The 13297-nt window shown below is 45.0% G+C and overlaps 1 protein-coding gene across 1 annotated transcript in view; it reads right to left on the bottom strand.

The window, feature by feature from the left end:
• Positions 1 to 13297, bottom strand: part of LOC310862017 (polyhomeotic-like protein 2) — a 28183-nt gene that overhangs the window by 8062 nt on the left and 6824 nt on the right. The window contains exons 3-9 of the mRNA XM_083769753.1: positions 11209 to 11352; positions 9980 to 10042; positions 9354 to 9518; positions 8499 to 8573; positions 7925 to 8267; positions 2483 to 2865; positions 2191 to 2272 (exon numbers count right to left, since the gene is read on the bottom strand). Coding sequence (XP_083625879.1) covers positions 2191 to 2272; positions 2483 to 2865; positions 7925 to 8267; positions 8499 to 8573; positions 9354 to 9518; positions 9980 to 10042; positions 11209 to 11352 — 1255 coding nt within the window. The remainder of the gene's footprint in view (positions 1 to 2190; positions 2273 to 2482; positions 2866 to 7924; positions 8268 to 8498; positions 8574 to 9353; positions 9519 to 9979; positions 10043 to 11208; positions 11353 to 13297) is intronic.

Genomic DNA, 13297 nt, shown 5'->3' with positions numbered 1-13297 from the left:
TTAGTGTCAATTTGGGGGTCCTTGACATGAAAACGTTTGGGAACCACTGCTTTAGGGAGTGTGTGTGCAAAGTTTCATGCAGATCGGTGCAGTTAGCCTCTTTTGACCAGTTATACCCTACTTCTATTATTCATACAGTTAACATGGATATTTAAGTGTATGTGACTCAGCTACATCTCTTATACAGACAAGGCAAAAGTTTCCATTACTTCTTCCTAAACACACCACAGCTGTGTCCCACTCCCAAGCATGTCTCTGGACATGGTAATGATCTTATAGTGTGTAGGACAATGTACACTAGCTGGGGTATGACAGATTTGATCTGGGTACCGTATAGGACAATGTACACTAGCTGGGGTATGACAGATTTGATCTGGGGTGTGTAGGACAATGTACACTAGCTGGGGTATGACAGATTTGATCTGGGTACCGTATAGGACAATGTACACTAGCTGGGGTATGACAGATTTGATCTGGGTACCGTATAGGACAATGTACACTAGCTGGGGTATGACAGATTTGATCTGCGTACCGTATAGGACAATGTACACTAGCTGGGGTATGACAGATTTGATCTGCGTACCGTATAGGACAATGTACACTAGCTGGGGTATGACAGATTTGATCTGGGTACCGTATAGGACAATGTACACTAGCTGGGGTATGACAGATTTGATCTGCGTACCGTATAGGACAATGTACACTAGCTGGGGTATGACAGATTTGATCTGCGTACCGTATAGGACAATGTACACTAGCTGGGGTATGACAGATTTGATCCGGGTACCGTATAGGACAATGTACACTAGCTGGGGTATGACAGATTTGATCTGCGTACCGTATAGGACAATGTACACTAGCTGGGGTATGACAGATTTGATCTGCGTACCGTATAGGACAATGTACACTAGCTGGGGTATGACAGATTTGATCTGGGGTGTGTAGGACAATGTACACTAGCTGGGGTATGACAGATTTGATCTGCGTACCGTATAGGACAATGTACACTAGCTGGGGTATGACAGATTTGATCTGGGTACCGTATAGGACAATGTACACTAGCTGGGGTATGACAGATTTGATCTGCGTACCGTATAGGACAATGTACACTAGCTGGGGTATGACAGATTTGATCCGGGTACCGTATAGGACAATGTACACTAGCTGGGGTATGACAGATTTGATCTGCGTACCGTATAGGACAATGTACACTAGCTGGGGTATGACAGATTTGATCTGCGTACCGTATAGGACAATGTACACTAGCTGGGGTAAGACAGATTTGATCTGGGGTGTGTAGGACAATGTACACTAGCTGGGGTATGACAGATTTGATCTGCGTACCGTATAGGACAATGTACACTAGCTGGGGTATGACAGATTTGATCTGGGTACCGTATAGGACAATGTACACTAGCTGGGGTATGACAGATTTGATCTTCCGCCTGAGTGGAGAACTGGAGTGGATGCGGCCATTGTGACGTGTCTATGGGTCCATTGTGACGTGTCTATGGGTCCATTGTGACGTGTCTATGGGTCCATTGTGACGTGTCTATGGGTCCATTGTGACGTGTCTATGGGTCCATTGTGACGTGTCTATGGGTCCATTGTGACGTGTCTATGGGTCCATTGTGACGTGTCTATGGGAGCATGAATGCAGAGAGCAATCTACTGTGTGATGAAGGCAATAGGTGTCAAATGGACACCAGATACAAATAATAACATGAAAGTTAACACAATAAACACATTCCAAAGAAAAGCTAATCGATATTTATTAGGGATGCACCGAAAGGGAAATTCCGAAATATGATTAATATTATATATCTTTTTTCCTACCATTGCTGTCATGGCCGGACCTTAAAGCTACCTCATTTATGGCAAAATAAATGGTTATGGCAAAACTTAACTTAAATAATAATCATTATTATGGGTCCATAAAACATTTATTCAGCTCTTTTGAATGCATTAATTGCATAGACTATTCAGTGATATATTTTCTGCCTATTCGGGCCGAAACCGAATAGGCTGAAAATGCATTTTTAGCCATTTTCTGCCGAATATGTTTTGCGGACGAATATTCGGTGCATCTCTAATATTTATTCATAGTGTAAGTGACCTCATACATAATTTGCTCTGTTTGTAGCAAACTAAAGCAGGGCACATTTTTCTGAGTTTTGCAGTTGTTCCTACCTTCAGTCTTGTAAGCAAACATGTCAGAGTTTGCTGGCACATGAAGTGGCATAATTTGCTGGGCAGCAGGGATGGTGTTGTTCTGTGTTACAATGACATACAAAAAGGTAAGAAATTGCCTTTTTTTTTTTTAAACTGTTGAATATCATAATGTCTCTACATTCATTTAGGTGTTCCTTTAAAGCCAAGAACAAAATTGTGCAATGTTGCTATAAACTATTAATATAGTATGTTATGGACCATCATCACCAATTCAACTTGCGCTATAAGAAGCAATGCAGCTCTTACTTACTGCGCTTTTTGCAGTGAGCTGGTTCTGGAGGTCAGGTTTAGCACAGGACTGTGCTTGCTGGGACCGGTCAGATGCTGGTCCATGTGGGTTCTGGTCCGGCACTGGCTCACTGGGGGAGAGTACCTGAGATGTAGGCCTAACAATGGAATGAAAGATGTCTGCTGGTAGGCTGGGCACAGGGGGCTTGGGCAACACTGGAGGAGGGTCTTGTCTGGTTTGGGGTTGTACTTGGGGCTGGATGGCCAGGGTTTGTACCATCTGGGCCCGGGTGTGGGTATGGAGGAGTGTGAGCTGGCTCTGCTGTGGAGCATGTTGCTGCTGGCTACCAGTGGTGTGTTGTTTATGTTGTTGAAGCTGCGGTTGCATCTGGATTTGGGCACATGCTGAAACAACAGGTCAGGAAAGATATCATTAACAGTCAAATGTCAATATCAAGTAATTATATACAGTAATGTTGGGACAGTGTAGCCTGGGTGCAATAGATTTGCAAATGAAAATTTAAATTTAAATAAAAAAACAAAACAAAAAACAGGATAAATATCTATAGTGAAAATGTTACAAATAAAAGCTTAGTCAGTAATTATGGCTAATCAAAGTGACTCATGTAGTTTCCTTATTTTCATTAGACTAGACCTGGCTGTAGAGCACCAAGTCTCTAATGATGGAAGTTGGAGATTCATGCCCCATCCGGCTATGAAATACCCGTTGTACCCGTGTCAGAGTACCCGTTCCACCCATCTGTCTGTGTCCCATACAGTATATGGAGATTTCTGTATCTGTCTCTCTGTGTCGCTTTATTCCTATATATGGAGTTCTGTGTCAGGCTGCAGACATGCCCAAATATGAAGTGTTGTGATGTCAGAACAGGCCAGCTCCATATATGGAGATATAAGGGTGATCAGGTCCAGAGCCCGGGCAGAGGCTTTTGTGCTGGTACTGGACAACAGTGTATCCAATGGACTCGACACCGGGCACTGCACTCCCTGTGCTGGTGCGGAACGCGTGTGTCAAATTTGAAATCGGTGGGGCGCACGGTTCTCAAGTTATGTGGATTGCAGATGTACGTACAGAGACTTGGTGCATTTATAGATAGTGTGGCGACTGGTACACATAACCCAGGAGACAGGATAGAATGCAAAATTATAATGTTTTATTCACAGCTTTCTTTGGGACAAATAATAATATTTCTTCTCTTCCTTTTCAGGTATCATCATACAGTTCATGTTTTCTTCCTTCCAGCAGGTGGAGCAGTTGAGACTTCAACGGTAGGTATATTTACTCAGGTAGGTGGTTTTTAGCTGTAGGGTTATCGACAGGTGAGTAAGATAGGGTTTCTCTCTCTCTCCCCTCTCGGGAGTCGGTAAGTATAAGAGTCAGCTGGTGAATAAACAGTTTCCCTCGTTCTATAGGAAGCGGTGATATGAACGTAAGTATTTCTACTCAGCCTGGAGGTTCCAATCCCTAGCCAGTGGTTTTTGCTGCGGGGGATTTGTTAAAACTGTAATCTGCAATAGGGAATGCAAGGCTGACGTCACGGTAGCCCTACTGGCCTACCGGCACCATTTTGATTGTGATGGCCTACATATTAGATCTGCATCAAGTGTATAAAGTTGGTGTTTGAGTGTTTAGTGCACAGTGCTAGAGCTCTTTCAGTTCGCCAAAATGGGATTTATTAAGCCTAAGTAGTCTTCTCACCATAAACAAGGTCACAATAAAGGGGATAAAATAGATAATGGACTAACGTTTCACCGCATTAGTCTCACTCCTCCGAGTGTGACTTTCTCTCTCTCTCTCTCTCTCTCTCTCTCTCGCTATATTATGGTATATAACTCTATTTTCTCTCTCTCATATCTCACACACGCCGTTATACGTTACGGGCCGATTCATACTACAGTACAAGTTGATGAAGCCTCTTCAATAAGAGGCTTGTAAGGTGATTATTTTTTTTAAATCACAAATTGGTGAATTTCCCAACATGTTCAGGCTTGTTCCTGGCTTTAGCAATTAGACTACTAGATCATATCTTGTTGAATAGGAAATCAATACTTTTTTGTTTGTTTGTTTTAGATACAAAACCATACATAATCGCTTCATCCATCTGCATTGATCTGGAGATCTAATTGGGAACAACATGGCTTCATGTGGATCTCATGTGGACTTCACCTGGCCAGCCGTCTATCAGCCGTGTCATCTATCACTATCAGTCATTTATGCCTGGCATAGCTATGATGTATTGGGCTTCAGATCGATAAAGTTAAATATAAAAACATACACTTTATAGCAGACAAACACCGGCCACACACACACACACACACAGACTCTTATAGAAGTCGCACCGTAAACACTTGTGTGTACTTGCGGCCAGTGCCAGTCTATGATATCATGTATGATGACTGTGACGCACCAAATTTGGCCATAAAGAGAAATTGTATAGACAAATATATATAGATTGGATAGAAGTTAAAGTCTTCCACCCCCAAAAACGGTCTCCACAGAATTAAGCCTAATACAGTATATACATTGTCGTATGGCAGTGTTGCTGGCCGAAAATAACTGCAGAATCATGTCAATCTAGAAATAATAATGGATAGCATTTTTGTAGCGCTTTTCTAAGCACTCAGAGTGCTTTACAATGGTTCCCATTCATTCATACATTGGGAGCGGAAGCTGCTGGTTCTGCTGCTACCATTATAAAGGTCATTACACATCAGGAGCGACACAAATAAAAGCCTTCCGATTATTTCACGTAAAATCTAGTATTTTGGTGATGCCTCATTCATGATGAGTATGACTCAGTGTGCATGGTCAATTAACACAAACAGCAGTTTAAATTAATATGAATTAATAGACTTACTGACTGACTGACTGACTGTTTTGCAGGTTTTCACAGCAGTTTAAAAGAATGTGAATGTATCACACAAAATAATTGCTCCCAGTGTGTACAGGCCTTAAGAGGTTCCTTGTTGGTTTAGCCCAAGCCCTATAGACTTGAACCCTGACCATTTACCCCACAGGCCTACTGCATTACAGTACATCGCTGATATGTGATCTTGAGTGGAATCATTATTATTAATAAGATTATAATGTGCATGTTGAGCTTATCATGATGAATCTATACCAGCTAAAATAAACAAAACGACCGGTTTGATTTACAGCTCCTCTAAAGCGTCAGGGAATCAAAGGTATAATAACGGCAATGTCCCCTGTGGTTCATTTCCCCACATAAGAGCAGCCTCTTTCCCGCATTTTAATCAGAAACAGAAGCTCGACTCGCTGCAGTATTGATTTTGGGGGCCCTCAGATGGGGGATGGGCTTTTCTTTGTGCACATGTGACATGGGAGATGTGTGTTGTGCTGCACAAAGTGCACAGCATCCCCCAACCCCCATCTGGTAGCTCATTAGGGGCTGTTCGGATGTGGAGACCTCTGGGTCAGAGCTCCCAGCTGTGGACGCTGCACAGCTGCAGCCATGGCTGCACTTCTCACCATTAGCATCCACAGTGGAGGGGTTTCTGGGTTCCGGTAAGATCTGAGGCAGCAGGCCAGGACAGGAAGAGGACAAATCCCTTCAAGGCAAACCATTTACAGTGTATGTGCTTCCTCTTCCATTTTCAACTGATGAATTGCAACGCAAAGCAAGTTCCCACCGCGAGACAGATTAACAGGTGGTTTTCTACTGAAAAAAAAAGGAATGAGCATATCATTTGAATCTTCGTTACCCTGGCTTCCAGCAGCATTACACTATCTTCCAGCAGCATTTGGAATTGTTTTGAAACGAACAACGAAGCATCGCCATCAACTTCATCATCTTCTTGGAATACACATCTACGTTGACCTTAAATGGACACCATGTGAAAAAGAAACGCTTAGCAACGTCTATACTGCCTCCGGAAATTCATCCAAAGAAATTCAGGGTGAGCCCCCGCATCCTCAGGGTGTGCTATAACGGCACCATAGGGAGCATCGTAACAAGTGCAATACCGCCTGGTATGCGAACTGCACTGGCGTCGACCTCAAAGCACTACAGAGAGTTGTGCAGACAGCTCAGCGCACTGTAGGATGACAGTTTCCCTCCCTCCAGGAAATACATGAGAAATGATGTGTGATGTGTAGCCAAGGCTGAGAGTGCCATCAAGGACATTCATCACCCAACGGCCAGGCAAGTGCTGTTAGAGTATCAGGAGCCACACTACCAGACTTCTGAACAAGTGCTAAGCCTCGTCTCTGTTGCCTTTAAATATATATTTTTGAGGGGCGCTAGCTCCTTCGATATTCAGCTATTAGTGTAGATTTGTCCTAACACAAACATTAAATGCCATTGACAATGAATGGAGAATGTACGTCATATTTTAGACGAGCAAATCAGCTATTTTCGTCCTACACAAACATTAAATTCCCATTGACAATGAATGGAGAATTTACGTGTCTGAGCAAATCGACATGTTACATTGATGATGTACGATGACAAGTATATGTTCCTTTTATATTACTCAATTCACATGATTATTATTTTAAACACTTTGTTTATTTTGTATTATCTTTTCCCTATTTTACCTCTCTCTTCTTAACTGCATATGGAGAGAATATTGCATTGTGGCTCAATAGCATTTGATCTGAACGATTTTACCTGGGCTGATGCTAGGTGAGAGTTTACCTGGGCTGATGCTAGGTGAGAGTTACCTGGGCTGATGCTAGGTGAGAGTTACCTGGGCTGATGCTAGGTGAGAGTTACCTGGGCTGATGCTAGGTGAGAGTTTACCTGGGCTGATGAGTGGATGCTAGGTGAGAGTTTACCTGGGCTGATGAGTGGATGCCAGCTAGGCACTCCAATGTTGAAGCGCTGGGACCTAGTGGTAAGAGGAAGGACTGCAGGCGGACCCGTGGATTCATGACGAGGAAACCCCGTGCAGCTGGGCTTTAACATTGAGCGCTCGGTTGCACTTCCGCATTTGACCTCCAAAATTTGGTGCTCCCGAAAAGGCGGAAATAGACGGTCCCTCCGGCTGCTTCAAAACGCCACTGAGCAACTTCCACTGACATGAATAGCGGAGGGGGCGGAGCTTCGCGCCAGTTCAGTCTCTATCCTTTTAATACTCTATGGTGGATGCTAGGTGAGAGTTTACCTGGGCTGATGAGTGGAAGCTGGGTGACTGAGTGTTTACCTGGGCTGATGAGTGGAAGCTGGGTGAGTGTTTACCTGGGCTGATGAGTGGATGCTAGGTGAGTGTTTACCTGGGCTGATGAGTGGATGCTAGGTGAGTGTTTACCTGGGCTGATGAGTGGATGCTAGGTGAGTGTTTACCTGGGCTGATGAGTGGATGCTAGGTGAGTGTTTACCTGGGCTGATGAGTGGATGCTAGGTGAGTGTTTACCTGGGCTGATGAGTGGATGCTAGGTGAGTGTTTACCTGGGCTGATGAGTGGGTGCTAGGTGAGAGTTTACCTGGGCTGATGAGTGGAAGCTGGGTGAGAGTTGTCAGACATTGGCTGACACTCATCAGTCTTCTCACTTCCACTTGCCCTTCTCGCTTCTGCCCTTCTGACGGGGCTTCAACATCCGGTCCTGGACCTTCCATTTCTTCCGAGACTTTCCCCTGCCCAGGCGACCCCTGCCCTGGAACTGGCCCAACGGTGAATTGGTTGCATCCGGATGTCTGCTTTAGGCACAGACCCTGCAGCTGAACAGCAGACGCAGCAGCACAGGGTGTTGTGGTGGACGAGGAGGTGGTGGTGGTGGTGGTGGGTGGAGACGGAGTTGGCCCCTGTATCCTGCACATAGAAAGGTTCTGCACCCAGTGGTGGAAAAAGTACTTAATTGTTTTACTTAAGTAAAAGTACCAATACTGCAATTTAAAGTAAAAGTACGGAATTGTACTTGAGTAAAAGTGCAAAAGTATCGGCATCAGAATGTACTTAAAGTACTAAAAGTAAAAGTACTCATTGTGCAGAATGTGCCATTTCACAAGTTCAAAATGTGTACAAAATCTATTGAAAATAGCAGATCTACAAGCTCACACCTGTGCTCCAGAGATCTGCTGCTGGGTGGTTGATTGTGTCCAGGCTTCTTTGGTTGCAGTTGGGGTCAAGAAGAGCTAGAATGAATAAAAAACAAACAAACAAACAACACAAAACAACAAAAATCAATGAACCAATTAAACTGCAACAGATCATTTTCTGTAGCGCAGTAGAACAACAATGTGTATAATACACAAAGAGAAGACTGGTCAAAGTACTATTGGCAGCTAGTAAAAAAAGGCAATTACAAGGCTATGGTACGAAGCAGAACCTCCAGTTTGTGAGCAGTGTCTGGACATTGTGGAGGAGATATTTGCAATGGAGAAACTAACTAATTCCTTGAGATTACAAGAGAGGATCTATTGATCGAAAAATGGGATAAATGGACTGAATATAGAAACCAACAAGACGACATCGATGATAATGATGATGGACATTCATGAATTGAGTGCAAATGTAACTGTACTTTCTCGCCCAAGCGCCCAGAAAGGCTGGCCAGCATTGAAGCGCTGAGCTGGAACTGCAGGCGGGCCCTAGCTCTGGTCCATAGCTCTAATGCCGTTGCATTTAGAGCTATCCGGGGCTTGCATAAATGCAGACCAGCCTCTCGTCTTTAGCATAAATAAAAATAACCTTTTTACTACTCACCAATACAAAGGCGGGTTGTGTCATTAGAAAGCCTACTTTCCTTAGTGGAAGCACTCTGAGCCCCCCACCACCACCACCACCACACGTATAAAAATCCCTTTCTGGCCAAAAAGTACTTTAATGAATGCATTAATTTAATCATTTGATCATTTGGTATAGGCTAAAGCCAGTAGCTGCTGACTCTATCCTTTCTAACTCTAAGCTCTCACCATCTGAGCCCGTAGATACATCTGGGCTTGGCTGGCCGTAAGCACGTGGTTCGACGCGTTCCTCAGGATCACAGCTGTGTGAGGTACGCCATTGGCTGCAGAGCTGCCACTCTGTGATCTGCTGATGAGCTGGGCGGCCGTCGTCACAGGAACAGTCAAGTTGATCTGATAATGAAGGTGTGTTGATGGGGATACATATGAGTCAGTCAAGCAGCGCAGGTTGCGCAGCAGGTGCTCTGAAGGCTTATCCAGAAATAACACACCACTGAATTCAGAGATTAACCAATCAGAATCAAGCATTTAACCATGCCGAGCCACGTGGCTGGATGGCACAAGGTTGCCAGTTCGAACCCGGGCCCCCCCAGAGTTGAGTTAGTGTCAAAGTGTCCTTGAGCAAGACACTGAACCCCTACTTGCTCCTGATGTGCTGGTTGGTGCCTTGCATGGTTTCCACCGCCATCGGTGTATGAATGGGTGAATGTAATGCACAATCTGTGCATGTAAAGCGCCTTGGATAAAGGCGCTATATAAATCCACCATTTACCATTAAATATGGGATAATACGTTACGGGGAGTAGGTATTGGGAAGTGGCACAGTATGCATGCATGACTGCATCCAAACTCACGGTGGTCTGTTGGACTGGAGAAGTGTTCTGGTTGGATGTTGGATGTCTCGCCACCAGGGTTCCCTAGGAAACAGAGAGACACAAACACTGTATAACTCACTGGTTCCCAATCTTTTTAGATTAGACGTTTGCCCCAGGGACCCAAACGAGTGAAAATAGCAGATCTACAAGCTCACAGCGCGTCGCTTTGCGCCACGTTATGAGCATGTAGATCGGCTATTTTCACTACTTCTGAAATAATGTTTTCTAGTTTATAGAATTTCTTTGATTTCTTTGTTTATTTCTTCATAATATGACTGGAAACAGTCGTGTCCACAACCTACAAATGGGTCCAGACCCACTGTTTGGGGAACAGTGGTCTTAACTAACCCTCTGGTTCTCAACGTCAGGTCTGGGGACCACCAGGGGTCCAAATGGACCCTTACGGGTCTGTAACTCTTCCTCCTCGAACTTGCTGAGCCTTTCCACTGCAGCTCCGTCGATGAAGATGGGCGCATGCTCTTTCCACGTTCCTTCCTCAAGTCCACGATCAGCTCCTTGGTTTTGTCAACGTTGAGGACTTCAGACTTCAGGATGATATGATGTTGGACTGAGTCACTCGCGTGTGGCTGTGCAGTCAAGCGTATACAGGGAGTAGAGGAGAGTGCTCGGCACTCATTCTTGGGGTGCTTCAGTGCTGGGGGTCAGGGTGTGTCACATGTGATGAAGCCCATTCTCAGTCACCACCTGGCGTCGGTTCGACAGGAAGTCTAGTATCCATCCATAACAACATATGCACGTACTTGCCCTTTCTTGTCATCCATGTGCAATAGGACGGTGTGTTTTGACAGTATGCAAACTGCCACAGGTCTAGCTGCAGGTAGTATGGAGCACATGTCATGTATTCTCTCGCAAGCTTCTCAAATAATTTGCTGACTATTGGGGTGAGAGCGACAGGTCTTTCACTCTCCAGTCATTCAGACATGCCACCTTGGATTTCTTGGGCCTGGCTCCAGCCCTGAATCGCTAGCCACGCGAGAAACAAAATGTATATGTTCTGGTGATTCGGGTCTGGTGACTTGGTCTATGGGCGTGAAAGTCTGGATCGAAAATATGATCGCAGCAGCTGATTGGCCATCGGCACCATCACTCGACGACGTCTAACAACAAACATGGCTACCCCCACTATTCCTAGCACTGTGGTCGCTATTAAAATTCAGGCTACACAATGGTAGGACATTTTGACTAACCTGCTGCATGGTACCCAGACTGTGGAGCTGAGTGGTGTTCAGTGCTGCCGTCTGCAGCATGAGGTGCTGCTGCTGGGCCACGTACATCTGCTGTAGGTACCGAGCGGCTGTGCCCGGCTGCCCATTCAGAGCCTGCTGGAGGACCTACACACACACACACACACACACACACACACACACACACACACACACACACACACACACACACACACACACACACACACACACACACACACACACACACACACACACACACACACACACACACACACACACGCACGCACAAATGCACACAGGTGGACAGTGAGAGCTGTGGACTCTGGAGGAGAAGGAGCCGAACATAGAGGACGCAGAGAAGAACAAAAAGACAGAAGCACAGAAAGACTGGAGAAGGAACGTTAGCTTGCAGTACATCATCATGTACCCAATGGTACAGAAATACAGCATTCAGAGGCTGCAGGAAATTACAAGAAAGCGAAAAATATATAATATACACAGCACGTACTGTACTGAATACACGCACGCACGCACGCACGCACGCGCGCACGCACGCACGCACGCACGCACGCACGCACGCACGCACGCACGCACGCACGCACGCACGCACGCACGCACGCACAGGATCTCAGGGTCTGCTGTGTGTCCAGTGACCCAGTCACCTCTGAGCAATCAGTCAGAGGGCTCAGGACAGCCAGGCATCCAGACCCCGTCCCCTGCTGCAGGGCCCCATCTCTACTCAATCACTGCCTGGGAGCAAGGGGCCTTTCCCCAACATGCAGACATGCATCCGGCCAAAGACAAGCCCTGGCTTGTGGATGTCTGTGAGAGTGTGTGCATGCATGGTGCTCATGTGTGTGTGAGACACGCTTGCACAAAGGTAAACTGCTGATTGTTGATTTAACTCGTACGGGTGTATGTTCTCAGTTACAAACTAATAAATGAATGAACTCAAAGGATTTCACTGTTCTTCTCATACTCTGTTAGAATCTCAGTCACACTCTCATTCTAAATTCTCAGTTAGGCCTGCAGTATGATTAAAACTTAATTTTACGTGCTATCTCTCTCTGGCACCTGAACTTTCCCTGCGGCATCAATAAAGGTATTTATCTATCTACATTACCATCGAGTCAACACTTGAAAAGAGCAACATTGTTTGAAATCCAGCTGTTGGGTATTAGCCCTTTCTGAGAAAGTGAGAAAATGAAAATGGGAGAAAGTTATTCTCTTGTCGAATTATGAAGGGATTCTGTATTATTGGTTAGCAGCATTAAAAACTTAGAATCGGCCCTAAGTTAATAAAAGTCCTAAGTTAATAAAAAAAAGTTGACAAAGTAGTAAAGTACACAGAAGAAATTAGGTCAGATCAATATTAGATCAACGTTTAAAATGGGTTCATTAAGAAAAGAAGACAGTAGAGCCAAGCCTTAGTAATAATGCACACCACTGGACCAAGAGTGTTTTAGAAAAAAGTTCCAGACCCATTACCAATGCCAGCCACGGCAGATGGTTTAGCTTAGCACTTCCCCGTTGTGCCAAACAAGTCTGTTTTTACGTATGACATATAGGGAGTTGTGTATCACACCCAGCAACATTAAATGTGTATATATTTGATGCATATAAAATATTATTTCACACTTTTCACATTGCTATGCTGCTATTATCCCCTAATAATGCACTTCTAGCTTCCCGGTTATCTCAATATCGCACGCAGAGCTTAGTGCAAAAACAAAGCTATATATGAGAATTTATTTATAGAAAGGTAGGAGGGTAGGTACCCTCACAAAAAACATGCAGTAATCCTGGTCACTAAACTGCCTCCCCCTGGCCAGCCGGGGCGCCTGATGGAGGGGAAAGGAACTGGTTGGAATAACGTGTTCCTTCCACGCGCTACGTCCAACCAGGGAAACTCCCCCCTGTCAGGTGTAAAGGAGCAACTTGGACACTCAGGCATGAAGGAAGCATGAGTTCAAGTCCGTTGCTCTCCCCATGTCCCTCATATATGGGGACTAGGTTGGTGGAGGGTGTGTAGAGCCCAGGATCACATTAGATAATTGACACAGGGGTGAAAAATGGGTTACAAAATCGTGGG

The sequence above is a fragment of the Protomyctophum parallelum genome (assembly GCF_964188405.1).
Source record: "Protomyctophum parallelum genome assembly, chromosome: 7".
NCBI classification, from domain to species: domain Eukaryota; kingdom Metazoa; phylum Chordata; class Actinopteri; order Myctophiformes; family Myctophidae; genus Protomyctophum; species Protomyctophum parallelum.
The sequence above is the reverse complement of the archived record's forward strand: the minus strand, read 5'-3'. Positions and strand labels throughout refer to the sequence as shown.